The 14,153-nt window shown below is 41.2% G+C and overlaps 1 protein-coding gene across 12 annotated transcripts in view; it reads right to left on the reverse strand.

Annotated features, from left to right (window-relative positions):
- The window catches only part of IL1RAPL2 (interleukin 1 receptor accessory protein like 2), a 364,841-nt gene that overhangs the window by 190,937 nt on the left and 159,751 nt on the right, over positions 1 to 14,153 (reverse strand). The window contains exon 1 of one of the 12 annotated variants that reach the window (XM_068204778.1): positions 3,936 to 3,966. The exons of the other annotated variants lie outside the window; for them this stretch is intronic. Coding sequence (XP_068060879.1) covers positions 3,936 to 3,951 — 16 coding nt within the window. The 5' untranslated portion in view covers positions 3,952 to 3,966. Of the gene's footprint in view, positions 1 to 3,935; positions 3,967 to 14,153 lie in introns of those variants that run through there. 12 annotated transcript variants of the gene reach the window in all.

Consider the following 14,153-nt stretch of genomic DNA (forward strand, 5'->3'; position numbering starts at 1 on the left):
AGCCTTCTCAAGGAGACAAAGTCTGCCCACCAGTCAGATTAATATGCTAACAAAATCCATTGGCCATTAAAGTTGCTTTAATCAACTCTGATTTCTTTTGTAAGAAAAATTATGTATTACAGACTTTGTCAAAAGAGCTTTGTTAACACTAACACTTGAAAAACAACTATGCTAATATGACATTTCCCATCCACTCGTTCTGTATTTTTATGCCACTTAGCAATGAACTACAGCATTTCTCTCCCAACCTCTAATACTTGGCTATGGGAGTATGTGGGAGGTCATTTTTAAAATTATTTTTACTGCGCTAATTTATTGTCATTTTTGACTTATCTAGAATACACTTGCACTTTAAACCTGACCAAATGTGCTATGTGAAAAATAATCTTATTATTGGTTTACTAAAAATATTAATCACTAAAAATGGTTATCATAATAGTAAACTAATACCCTAGAAAAACAGTTTGGGGCAAGACCATTTCTACATGTGTCATTTCTCCATGCTTTCACACAAAATATGCCCTGGCAGTCACTTGAGCACACAGAGCAGCTGTTAAGTCTCAGTTCAGAAACCTAAATGAAGCTGAAAGGGGAAAGTCTTGGGGAACTCTGGCATTAAAAAATAATATCTTGCTGTGACATTGGAACTACATTTATAAAGAGGACAAAATGGCCATCCTTTCCTAACTAGCATTTTTTAAATGCACAAGAGTTTCCAAAAAGCATCAATTCTGCAATTCAAGCGTGCAAACTGGTACTAGCACAGCCACTGAGATTCAGCACACAACACTTGGTCATCTCCTCTGTGTGATTGTAATGAACATTCTCCACTTGGTGTGATGAATAAAAATCACAGGCCATGTCATGATGTTTATCTAACAGACAGAAATAGGCTTATCCACAGGAACATAAAAGTTTGACTTAAAAAAGCAGATAAAAGGAATTATCCCCATTTCCTAAAGAAAATAGAAATAATGAAGCTTCAAGGCAAGAAAATATTTTCATACACTGCAACTCTTAAAAAAATACACTGTTCAGGCAGCTCCTGTCAAAGCTAATGGTAGTGAAGGGATCCAAACACAAATTTTTAGTCCACAGCTTCCTGCTCATGGGCTGTTCAGACTACAGATTGATAAAACAATAATAATCAAAGTTAAACCTAGACTGAAAACATCAGCTTTCCACATTATTTTCACCTCAGAGTTGTCAGAGTCTAAGAGCAGAGGCCACAATTTAGACTTACACCACAGATGTCTTTGCTAAGCCCTGAGGACTGAAGGATCCCCGGACTCTGAGAGTCCATTGCTAGAGCCCTCCTCAGGAGAGCTGCCTGGAACTACTCTGAGGGCTCCTCTCTCCACCAGACCCCCTGACACACCACCCACGAGCTCTCTGAACTTCTGTGCCCGCTGTGTGATGGGCTTGTGATGATCCCTTACAGGGTTGGGTTGTTGGCGAGTTTCACGTCTTGGCTCCCCAGTTTTTCCCCAACCAGCTTTTCCTTTTCAGACTATGAACAAGAATACTCTAGCTGGACTTCCTTTATCATGGTCTGCTTCTGAAGACAGCTGCTACACAAACCTGCCTATTTATAATTATTTTTAAAATACAAATGAAGAGAGAAACATTTAGATTATGGGGTCCGGCTGATGTGAACTTGATGTGAAAACAAAGAAACAAAAAACAAACAAAAAACCCAAAAAAACCCCAAACCAAAAAACAACAACAACAAAAAACCAAACCACAAAAAAAAAAAAAAAAAAAAAAAACCAAAACAACCAAAAAAACCAAATTCTACACAAGGGTGGTAAAGCAGACCACCTCTGCATCATTTGCCTAAATGACTTTCCCCGCTACTGTGATTTCTGAATTCAGTTTTCAATTATAAAAGCCCATTCCTGATTGTACTCAAACTCCCTGGAAAGAACTGGTGTTTCTTTTCTTGACTTGTAACTTCCTTTCCTTTTATCCCAGCTTTTACACAACACCTGCCCAACAGCTCAGCAAGGAGATGGGATGAGGATTGTGCAGGGAAGAAATGTGACTCAAATACATGGCCCCAAACCATCCTGCAAAGGACCAGTGTCCATTAAATCATCACCAGAAGGGACACTCTGCTGTGGGCTGGGCTGGACTTCAGCTTCAAGGGTGAGCCAGCCCATTCCAAGGTAACAGGGCTGTCATCCACAAGCCAGCCAGGAATGTTTAGTGTCACATGGCTGCACCACATTGAGAGATGATCATTAAGGCAACGGTGCAGAACTTGCTTTTATTCTCTGAGCAGTCAAAGCTCTAAAATTTCCAGGCTGACAGTTCAACAGGAAAGAAGAGAGTTATTTATTTGGCCAATTTCTTCGCACTGTGAAGCTTTCATCCCCAAATCACATCAGAGGCCAAGCATCACAGAATCATACAATCATAAAGGTGGCAAAAAGACCTCTAAGATCATGGAGTCCAACTATTAACTGTCCCTTAAAACCCCAACTGTACCTGCAGTGCATTGTATCCATGAAATTATAATTCAAAAAAGGTGGTTTTTTCCTCAAGTACTATAAAAGATCCTTCACAGTACAGTGCAAAATCCCTAATCTGCACATTTGTATTGGTTTTACACAGCCTCGTTTTTGGTAACAAGGGGGCCACAGAGGTGGCTTCTGTGAGGAGCTGCTGGAAGCTTCCACCATGTCTGACAGAGCCGATCTCTGCTGGCTCTGAAGATGGACATGCTGCTGGCCCAATTAGAGAGGCTGGTAACACCTCTGTGATGGCACATTTAAGAAGAAAAGCAAAACAAAGGGTGCACAGCTTTTCTTCTAGTCAGAGAAGAGGAGGAGGTGAGAACATGTGAGGGAGCATGCAAGGAAAAAATTACTTTTGAAAATGAAATGTACACCTGAAGTGAATTGTGACCCTTATAAAAGCTTAACTTCCTTTAATTCACCTTGGTTCACTTGAAGCATACAACAATGATCATGCAGTACCAGGAGCCAGTAAAGAGACAAAATCCAGATTCCAGAATATTGCAGTAACTGGCAAGAATATTACTCTTACTCCTACTTTTCACACTTGATTTTTTTTTTCTTTTGCTTCCTGCACAATGCACTGAAGAGCAGAGTCTGGGAGATCGTGCCTTCCCAGGAGAAGCAGCTGAGGAGCAGGAGGCCCTGGGCAAGTTCCTGTGTAACAGGTTTGAGGGGAGTCTGAATCTTCCGGTTGTGCAGAGCGTGAACCTCACTTGGCAGAGTGCCCCAGCCATGCCATGCTTACCTCCATAGCTGGATACCATGGGGCAAAACCCCTCCCCTAGAGAACCCAGTCTCCCCAAGGGCACTTCAGGGGACCAGTGCTGGCAATCAATGCAGACAAGCCTGTCTACCAGCAGCAGAGTGTAGGTATGAGTAGGAGGGCTCTCAGTAGGACCTGGAAGCATCATCACCTCTACCAACACTGGCTGCTCTTAGCTGAGCTACCCGGTCCTGCTGCACAGCCCTGGCAGCCACTGGGCACCGAGAAGGCTGCGCACCCAGGGCAACATCCCAAGGGAAGAAGCAGGCTCAAGGGGGACATGCAGGTACTGAACCTTACACGAGAGCACACGCACACCTTTCAGATCTGTCCTGCACGCTGCTACACCTGGCCCGACAGCCGTGCTGCGCTCCCACGAGCAGGGGCTGGCACCACTGCCAAGGCACTGGGGCTGTCACCGCCTGTGCCACGTCCCTGCACACCTCAGCAAGGCCCACCGAGCACGTGGGACAGCTGAGGCTTCCCCTCCCCACCTGCAGAGCGACCTCCTCGCAGGGGCCTGGTGATCCACAGCTCCAGCGCCGTGCACGGCAGGCGTGCGGGGCAGCGCTGACCCAGGAGCAGACAGTGGTTCCACGGCTCCTGCTCACAGAAGCAGAGAAAAGCCTACAGGGGCTGTGCTCACCCACCTCCCACAGCCAGCATGGTCCTTCTGCATGCTCTGATCAATATTTAAATGATGGTGACAGCATTAAGAGGCCTTTCCCCATGCACTGATACGGTGCCTCCAGCCATCCCATCTAGCCAAGGTCTGAAGGAAAAAGAAAAGATGAGCCTTGCACTGTATCTTGAGGGTCAGTAGGTTCAGGCATGTTTGAAAGTTTATCTAAGGCTTTCTGGCAGGTCATCTCCCTATTTCCTGGTGTGGAAACAATTTTATTTAATACTTCATTGAAATAACAGACCGTTGCATAATACCCATGACAACAGTCTTCAGTGCAAACCTGCCACCTCAAACAGGTAAAGCTTCAGTGCAGCATAATTAACAGAATGTGAGTTAACAGCTCTGTAACATCCACCTGAAGCTGAGACACCCGTCTCTCCCCTTTCCACATCAATGTTGAAGTAAAGAAGCTGGACACTTCATGGAGGTGCTGGCTGCTGCCTGGCTGTGACCAGCCCGTGGCCACTCAAACCTGTGGCATCCCCCAGAAAGCCTCAGCAGGTCACTCCAGACACGCTTTGGCTCACTCCCACTCATGCTGCTTCAGTCCTTGTTACTTAAAAGGTGCAGCTCATTACTGATGACACTGCTCATGCAGTTTCCACTGTGAGGCTCAATATGGCTTTTCCAGGAGCAGAGCTGGGAAACTGCTCCGAGAAAACATTACCCCAGCTGCTCCAAGACACTGCAGCTCTGAGGCTTCCCGAGTAACTCCAGTGGGCGTAAAGTGCCTTTCCCCTCTCAACACACAGCAAAAGGCAGCATCAAACACATATTGCTCTGCCCATCATGCAACTGCTGCAGGAGAGCCACACCTCCTGCATCCCTTCAGCCTGTGACAGCATGCAGGCAAAGGAAAAGGAGTATCCCGATCTCGTATTTAAAACATGAACAGGTCAGGATATTCCTCACTCCTAACTCTGATTTTTTTGCTGGTCCTTACTTACTGTCTTCTAAGACACTTCAGGATACAGCAGGTGATGTCTGTTCATTCATCTTTTAGAAGAAGGGGCAGGAAAAGGAGAGAGAACAGAAGTGGAAAATATTTTCCAAAGTTTGTCCATGAAATCAAACCAGAAACTTAAAAAAAAAAGGAAATAAAAAGAAAAGAGCATGCTTCATTCAAATTTCTTTGCCTGAATTTCACCTTGAACAAAGCCCTTGGTGAAACCCCACTGTGTCTGGTGACTTGGAGCATTCAATGTCAAGCTGCTGAAGACTTCAGAACATTCCTCTCTGAGATGCCAAGAGAAGCAGCAGGTAGAGAACAGTGTGAGTCACTGCAGCTGTCCCAGGACACCAGCCCTGAGCCAGCTGCACTTCTCTCCAGCAAAATCACTGGCACTGGGCTATTGAGTAAATGGCAAAGCCAAAGAATTGCTAAAAGCAGCAGGGAGGGGAGGGAACCTCAGAAAAGCTCAGATTAAAGACAACTTCTGTTTTAAAGATTACTTTGAATTTTGGCAGATGCTAAAATTTATGGATGACTCTTTGTTTCTCTGAGAATGACGACTCACCAGGACACTGCCCATCAGACACCAAGGCAGAGCACACCTGCCAGACAGGCAAACCACCATTAACTGAGGGTATTCTCAACCACATTTACATTTTAACTCTGTCTATCTAATAGAAATGGAAACTAGATTTTTCCAACACAGTATTCAGAGTATTTTTCTTATTCCAGGCCAGCAGAACAAACACATGAGGAGGTGCTTTAGGTTTGTATATCCTGACTATGACCTTCCAGATACTGCAATGATTCCAGCAGTGATATTTTTCACACTTTCCTGTCACAACAGAAAGCCCTACCTGCATTACCTGAATGCAGACACTCACGGGAGCGAGCATTAAGCAGATTTTCACCAGGTAACACAGATTCAAACAGATGGACAGCCCCTGGTTTTTCAGCTGTATCATTCCACGGGGTTTCCTTTAGCCAATTTGATCACCTCGAAGGAAAGGAAGCTTTACACCTGATGCATCTGTGCTGAAAGACCCCCTGCCTTCAAAACGACTTTTCTGAGTGTTATTGGAAACAACAACATTAAGATAATGACAAGACTGGCAGTGAGAAATTCACAGGGGATGCAAAATAAATGAAATCAATTAGTATTATAAATACAGGCTGAGTTTCACGTGTCTTACATGTCAATTACTCATAGGAACTTCTGAGACTTTATTATTAACAGGCTTATTTTGGCAGAAGCCATAAAAATGAACAGAAAAACCCAACAGTGCTATTTTAAACTTGCACCACCACACTGCAGTTTACATAGCTGAAAATAAAATGGAAGAATGTTTTTATGAGCCATAAAATGGCTCCAGTAATACCAAGAGGCATTTACTGAGACGAAAATTTTAAATAAGCCTGCATCAGGCAAGCCTTATTTTGATTTTCCCAATTAAACAAAGGACAATTAGCACCCGTATAGGACAGAGGATGAGCTCTGCTCAAGTATCAGTTCTGGTGGATCATACATTAACTGAACTTGTCGGTTTTGAGGTCAGCTGTCATTCTTCCCAAATTGCTCCCTGAGTGGATCACAGAGCAGATGGAAAAGGCCAGTTTGACATGACTCTTTGGCTTAATTATAGCATTACTAAGACAGCATATGGAGTTGGTATGTACTGCAGAATTTTATCCAATAACTATTTCTCACTAATTCAGTGATCTGGTTCATTTGCCTTGACTTGATCTTCAGTACATACATTCACTAGAACTGAATTATTCTTACCTGTGCATTACTAGGCATTACTACCTGTGTATTACTATCAAGTCCAAGAGCTGCACTTGCACACTAATGTTCAAAGAATCACAGAATATAAATTCTATATCAAAGACAAGATCTTTTCCAAAACATTAGTATTTAAACTTATCCACTGTTTCCAGCAGTAATTGTGTCAGACCCCTTGAGTTGGCCTGGGAGAGATGAGAGATGCCAGACTGGTCTAGTGAAAAAAAGGCTTTGTATTCCAGAGACCAGCATACCCCAAAGAATCATCTCATGGCATATGCCTGTCCATATGCACAGCACACCCACTGTGATAGCAAATATAGCAAAAATAGGTCCACTAGGAAGAGTGGATCACACAAAATCCCTAACACTACCTGGAAGCATAGAAGGTTTTTCACCTTATCATAGCACTGCTCCATTTGAAATCCTCAGCTTACAGAAATCACTGTAGTGTTCACACCTGCAAAGTAACTACCTATGAACAAGAGATTTAAATTCTTGGAACTTATCTTCTGCTGCAAATTCTTTAGGAAAGGTGAACACCAAAAGAAATTGGAAGTTGTAGTTCAGGTTCTCTAAATACCGCAGTGACCTATGTCAACCATTCCCTTTGCAACACTGATAAGTTGTTCAATGTTCAGATCAGATACCGGATATGTTAGAGGTGCTGACACAAGCTACAGAATCATTTGCCATCATGGCAAGGCAAACTTTAACTGGCCTGGAACCATCACTAAAATTGCTCCATACTCTATTATTGCCCAGAGAGTGTTTTGACTGAATCTGAAAATCACTGCCAAATATATCAAAAACGGGAAGCCAGAAAACCCATCTTCTACTTGATTATTTAATAATCTTTGCCTATTTTCCTAAAAGGAGCAAATGGAAAATGGACAGAGCTGTCAAATTGTGAGAGAAAGTGGTTCATTTCCACTGCCTTCTTTCTAAGCAGTTCAGCTTTTTCCTGCTGAGCAGGAATGGGACAGGGCAGCAGTTTGAAATTACAGAAAGAGGGCAAAATTACCACCAACAACAAAGAAAAATGTTGGGTTGCTATGATTTATAAATAGAAATTTCAGGGAAAAGCTTAACTTTGAAATTTCATCATGAAATGAAATACAAGAAAAGAAAATTTTTCTTGTAGAAATGTCACCTCTGAAAAGTGAGTTTTGAAGCAGATTATGTAATTTTTAATCACCTCTCAGCTTTTCCCTGAAATACAAAGGACTCTGAATGCAGCCACTGGACCTGACAAAGCAGACTGTCAAATCTCCCACTGAGAACTTCTTTCCAAAGCTACTTAGGACCCCCGTAACATCTTTGACACCTTTTGTTCTTCACTCTACCTGCCTTAAAGACAAATCCGACTTAAATTAAAAACTAAGGATGGAAAAACCAAAATAACACATGATCAAAAATGTAACAGTTCTGAAAAATTCTCACTGCCTAAAACATTAAAGTGTCTGATTTAAGAGGCTGGTTTCTCACACTGCCACATTATCAAATGATCACCATCAGCCTGCAGTTTAGCTACTTAAATTTATAATCCTAGTGAAAATAGATGGATGGTGTGTAATCACTCTTCATTTGTTTCCTGGGCATGAACCAGACCCCATCTCACCAACAGGCAAGCAGGGACAAGCTCAGAGGTGCCATGGAGTCTGCCAGTGGATGCTCCCAACTCCTCTGTGTTTTCCTCACCTCTGTGACCCACAGCAGACCAGAGTGTGGACAGTGATGGGATTTGAATCCACAGCAAGCACAGCCTTGCTGCAAAGAACAACCAGGATCAAATATCTCTGACAAAAGAACATCAAACTCAGAAAGAAAATGAGGAACACGTGCAGCAGAATATAAAGGAATGCTCCTCACAAGGTGCTCTGTCTACCTAGATTCTTGCTGTACTCAGTCTCAAACACACATAAAACTGCAATTTAATATTTCCTCCAACCCTGGTAAGAAAAAAGAAACTAAGTACTGTATGTTTATAACTCAAACCCACAGAAACATCCCCTCTGAATTATTTTGACAAAGCAGAGGTCAGTTTTGGCTGCTCCCTCTGTATCTACTCTGGTATCCATGGAATCCACACATAATGCTGCAGTAACTACCCCACACAATGAAAGTCACAATTGGGTCTTAGTGTGAAGATCCCAAGCTAACAGTTGCTCTGGCAGTCACAAACATCATGATCTCAGACTTCCACCCTGACACAACCCAGAACTGAAGTTTCAAGGCTTACATTTTTGTTAGAGAGAGGTTGTAGAGGGTACTACTTTCTCAGTGTTGTAGCTTTTTTTCCATGTTTCCACTAAGACTTACTTGACTTAAATGTAAAAAATCAGGAGTAACAAGATTGAAATGCTTATGGCTGGGGCTTTTGAAAGACTTAGGGAACTAAATCTCATTGGGAATTCTGAGCCTACAAAATCCAGTACTATATACAGAGAGCTGCACTTCACCCTCACAAGATCATACATTACAGAATCCTTACTATATGCATATTTTAGCTGTATTTTGAACAGTTACAATTTAGCATTATAAAAATACTTCATTCTGTAATGATTGTTGACATCAAAAAAATTCCATGTTCATGTCAAAGTTTGATAAACTTTCATATACTAAACCTAGATGTTTTGTATATGAAACATCTTGTTTTGTCAAAGTTGTCTTGGAATGATTTAATATCATCCTGTTTTATCCAAATGGCTTTGCACAATGAAGTGCATTTGTCTGAAAGACAAACAAGAGCCACCAATTAACGAGACACAGCAGTAACCTTCCAGTCAGCTGCAAGCACCAGAAGTCAAAAACACCTTCTAGAAGTGATCCCACACCCCCACAACTCCCCAGGGACAAATGGAAACTTGAAAGAGACACTTCCCAATCACAGCACAAAAGCACAGGTGAAAGGCAATTTTTCCACTGATGCCTCTCCCAAGAAACAAATAATTCCTCCTTCATCTTGGGAACACAGGACAGACTTTTAGATAACCTAAAATAGAAATTATTTGGGGACGTTCAAGCAAGAAAGATATAATACTTCTATCTAACACCTAGCTGTTATGATTAGAAGCCAAAATGCATTTTCACTAGAAGAAACTTACAAGGCAAAATTGGAATGTTTCAACTTGACAAATATAAAAAAATACATGGGGAAAAAATGTCCACATAGGTTTTAAACGATGCTTTAGATTACTCAGTTTGACATTTCAAAATTCAGAATTCAGCTTTGCAACAAGGAAGACAGGCTGCCCAGGATATACAGGACAAGGTTATCTGCTTTGCTATTACAGGCAGGACGTGGATCCTACTACATCCTTACATACAGCCTAAATTAAGTTGGCTACAAGAAGTTGCCTATAGGTACAATAGGCAACATCACTCCTTTTAGCTCAATAGAAATATTCACCCAAGAATTGGGGTTAGCTCTTCAAATCAGGCCACATTGTTGTATGTGAAGCAGCACAGAGCTTCACACACACGGAGAAGAGGAAGACTCTGAACAGCACAACAGCATCACTGCTAGTAAAAGCCCAGATAAACTCATCCCAAATACAGGCACCTTGCTGGGGGTGACCTGACCTGACCTGACTAAGGAACATACATGTGAGTACAGGTGCCATCAGCTCACCTCACTCCACTTCCATTGAACAAACAATTAATAAATCTCTCAGCTGCTCTTTAGAAAAAAGATCATAGCCAAAGCCACCTAGCAAAAAAGGTAAGTATCTAGAAAACATACTTAAATGTCAGTCATCAACTGTCTCCCTTAATTTTCCATTCTGCTCCCCTGGAAGCCATGGGGAGTTTGCTATTGCACCAGGATAAGTCTTTGCCCATGCTGGAGCTGCTTTGGAACTGTCAGCCCACACTCACTCTTAACTCTTCATGAAAGTTATGCACAATACAAACAGAACAGAACACTATTGAGATTAACTCAATTTTAGCAAAAAGCCTTCACAGCTGGAGAAGTTTATCACCACAAGTACATTGGTATTATGTGAATCTTTTTTGATAAAATCTTGTTCCCCCCATTTTTACATTATTCAAATTATAGTCTGTGTAAGTCTTAAAACATGACACCTCAAATGAATGATAATTTATACGCCCTTCCTAGCTGAAATTACATGATACATGATTTCTCTCCATTATAAATTATCCAAAAAATCTTCCTTCCTTTCTCCCTGTTACTCCTGAATTGGGGGATGAAAATTTGCATCTTAGTCTAGTCCAGAGGTTAGGTTGGTCATATTACTTTGAAGATAAGGAGATGGTTGAGGATGGCTGAATCACCAGTCAAAAACTCTACCACTCTTTCCACTTAACTGAAGATCTCCAGTCACAGAATTTCAAACTTACCTGATCAAGGGAGGTTTATGTTAGATATTAAGAAAAATTTCTTCACTGAAAATGTTGTCAAGCACTGGAACAGGCTTCCCAGGGCAGTGGTGGAGTCACCAGTCCTGGAGGTATTAAAAGGCATCTAGATGCCTTTTAAAAGGCACCTGGGGACATGTTTTAGTGGTGGTCTTGGCAGTGCTGGGTTAATGGTTGGACTTGATGACTCTAAGGGTCTTTTTCAACCTAAATGATTTTGTGATTCTAGGATAATAAGAGCACTGGTCTGCAAAAATATGCATTTTCTATCAATATTCTTTACTGAAGTTTTCTTTTTATTTATTGTTGCCTCTAATCAAGTATGCAAAGTTTTCACAAAACACAATGGCAGCCAAATAAAACTGTCAGTATGTTTAACTGGAGGAATTCACTCACTTGTATGGATATTCAGCATTAATATTAGATTAACGTTAATTGCATAATTATCATGGAAGAATAACAAGAAAATAATTCTGAAGCAAAACTTGAAATAGCTCATGTTAATAGGAAGACTGAGATAATACTCACGTTTCAGAGTTTGATGCAGCCAGTAATGTTTACAGGCTGGGGAGAGGAGTGGGGAGATAATCAGTGCTGCTTCTTGTAAAATTCGTTGCTTGATCCCTCAGAAGATCTAATTATGTTACTTAGGTCTTGCAATTTGAGTTTTTGGACTCAAACACTTATAAAGTCTTTCTAATCTATTTCACTGTTCAGATATATGGCTCAAGGTCATTGCCTGGTGAGGATGAAGGATGGCCTGCACCTCCCATTTATCACACACCTACCACCAGTCTGAGCAGGAACCTGGCTCTCCCGGAGTCTTTACACACCTTCTCACCATCAAAACCCTACTATGTGGCTTTTTTGTAAACATAGATTTTGCTCAAGTTTTGGAAGTAGTCACTGAAAGCAAAAGCAGAACTTCTCATTGGTGACATGAGCAAAGCCAAGGTGGAAGAGATAGTCTGAGGACTGCAGCCAGAACTCAATTCAGAGCATCCCCATTTCAGATCAAAATTAGCTATGTCTGAACTACTGAGTTCTGAGAACTCTGGCTTCATTTTCACAAGTAACTGCCATGATTTAAAGTGAATAATTTGATCCTGGAGATATTCTGAAGTTAAGAAGCTACCCAACATCTATTACTTTTGCTACCATGTTGGGAACATTATGCTTGAAGCTAAAATAATTTTTCTTCACAGTAGTCAGAGATCAGGGGAGGGAGGCTCATTACAGATGTCCACTTCCATCACTCTGGACTACTTCCAATTTTCAGCTCCTGCTTAGGTCCCTTCATTCACCCTGAATTATTGGCAACTGGAGGATAATTAGTCCATCATTACTTGGGAAAACTATAGAAGGTTTTCTATATTTCTTTCCAATCACTTAAGCTGGCACACGGTAGTACCTTATACCATAATTTTGCACTTTACTCTTATTAGGGTCTTTCACCCTCTGTTTCTTAACATTGAGATACTGAGCAATTAATTGGCTTCATTCTAAAATAAAAGTTACATCACATTTGAGCTGATGCCTTCCAGCCAACCTATGCCAAATACAATTTGCTTAGAAAACTAAACTTATCTAGCTGAGGTTGGGTAAGACACTTACAGCAAGTGCTGCTTTATAAATAAGACTTGTATTCTTGCACTTGGGGAAAAAAAAGTCTAACACAGGAACCTGAGAAAACCTGACTCCACATAAGTAGAGGAGACTTTCAACTGTATCAATACAGTCAGCCAAGAGGTTCTGCTAATTACAACCAAATGACTCCTTACAAATGGAGCAGCAGTTTAGTTGGGTTTGAGTAGGCAGCATGTGACTCTCGGCTTTCAGTTGCTGAAAAAGTGACAGACATAACAGACAGACGTTGAGTAAGAAGCTGCTGCCTCCACAATGTGCCAAGGGCCAAACTTCAGCTTCCTTGTAAAGCCTCAGATTCTGAAACAGCATGAATGGGCTAGAGGTTTTTCTGCCTGAATATATTTATAGCTATGTTAGAATTATTCTGATGGCCACCAGCTGTGGTCTGCTGATGGAGGAAACCCTCCGCTAGGTTCTTCCCAAAGTTGCCTTTGAATCGACCCAAAGAAAAAATGAAAAATTTAAACTTGGTGCTACAGAGCTACATTAGCATGGCCAGGAAGTGCTGGATGTGTGTAGAAGACTTTCAGAATATTTACTGTATGCACAAGATGTTCTTTTTCATGCCATGCATTACAAAGAAAAGATCTCCCTTCCTCACACGTTAGTCATACTTCTGAAGCCACATTTGGTCCATTTAAAGCAGAGGTGGTTAAAATACCACAAGGATGGCAATCACATGAAATAATACAGATAGACTGAGAGCAGGAGTAATTGTAACATCAGCTACATGTTAGGGTTAGACCTTTTACAGGGTCATAAAACCCTGTAAAAATATCATTAACTTCTTCCACATGAAGCAAACTGTTTCAGACCAAAACTCTTCTCTTGTAATTACTCTACACTGATGACCATCCTTACCATAAATTTCAGGTAATCAGTGTCTCTCAATATGTGACCCTTAATAAAGTTCCTGGTGCCCTGAAAGCTACATTGAAAATATTTTGTGACACAAAGAGGAAATAAATTTCATATTCTCCAAGGTTTCTGAAATCAAAAAGGAAAATATGTTTAAAAGAAGGCAAACTGAAAAATCCTTGAAAATTTAGGAATTAGGAAGAATAAAAATAAAACTGCTTTTTGAAGTAGGTTTTGTGAAATTTCCAGAGTAATTTAATTTTCTATTAATTCTTTCAGACACCGTAGGAATCAGTTGTCAAACCCCCCCACACAAAAATCCAAATAAAATCCCCCACCATTCCATTGCAAATGATAATTTCTAAAGCTCCACATGATCATCACCATGTTCCTGTCCTTTCTCAGCACTCAGAGTGTCAGATGTAGAGTGCTTTTGCTTTGTCTGCTATCCAGTAAAAAGCAGAGTTATTGTTATCATTAGAGACCCAGCAGAGATGCTTTGAGAGACTTTATTCTGTTGATAGAAACCAATTTGTTGTAAAGAAGGGAAATCTGGGTTCTTG

This window comes from Anomalospiza imberbis, chromosome 14 (genome assembly GCF_031753505.1).
Source record: "Anomalospiza imberbis isolate Cuckoo-Finch-1a 21T00152 chromosome 14, ASM3175350v1, whole genome shotgun sequence".
Classification (NCBI taxonomy): Eukaryota; Metazoa; Chordata; class Aves; order Passeriformes; family Viduidae; genus Anomalospiza; species Anomalospiza imberbis.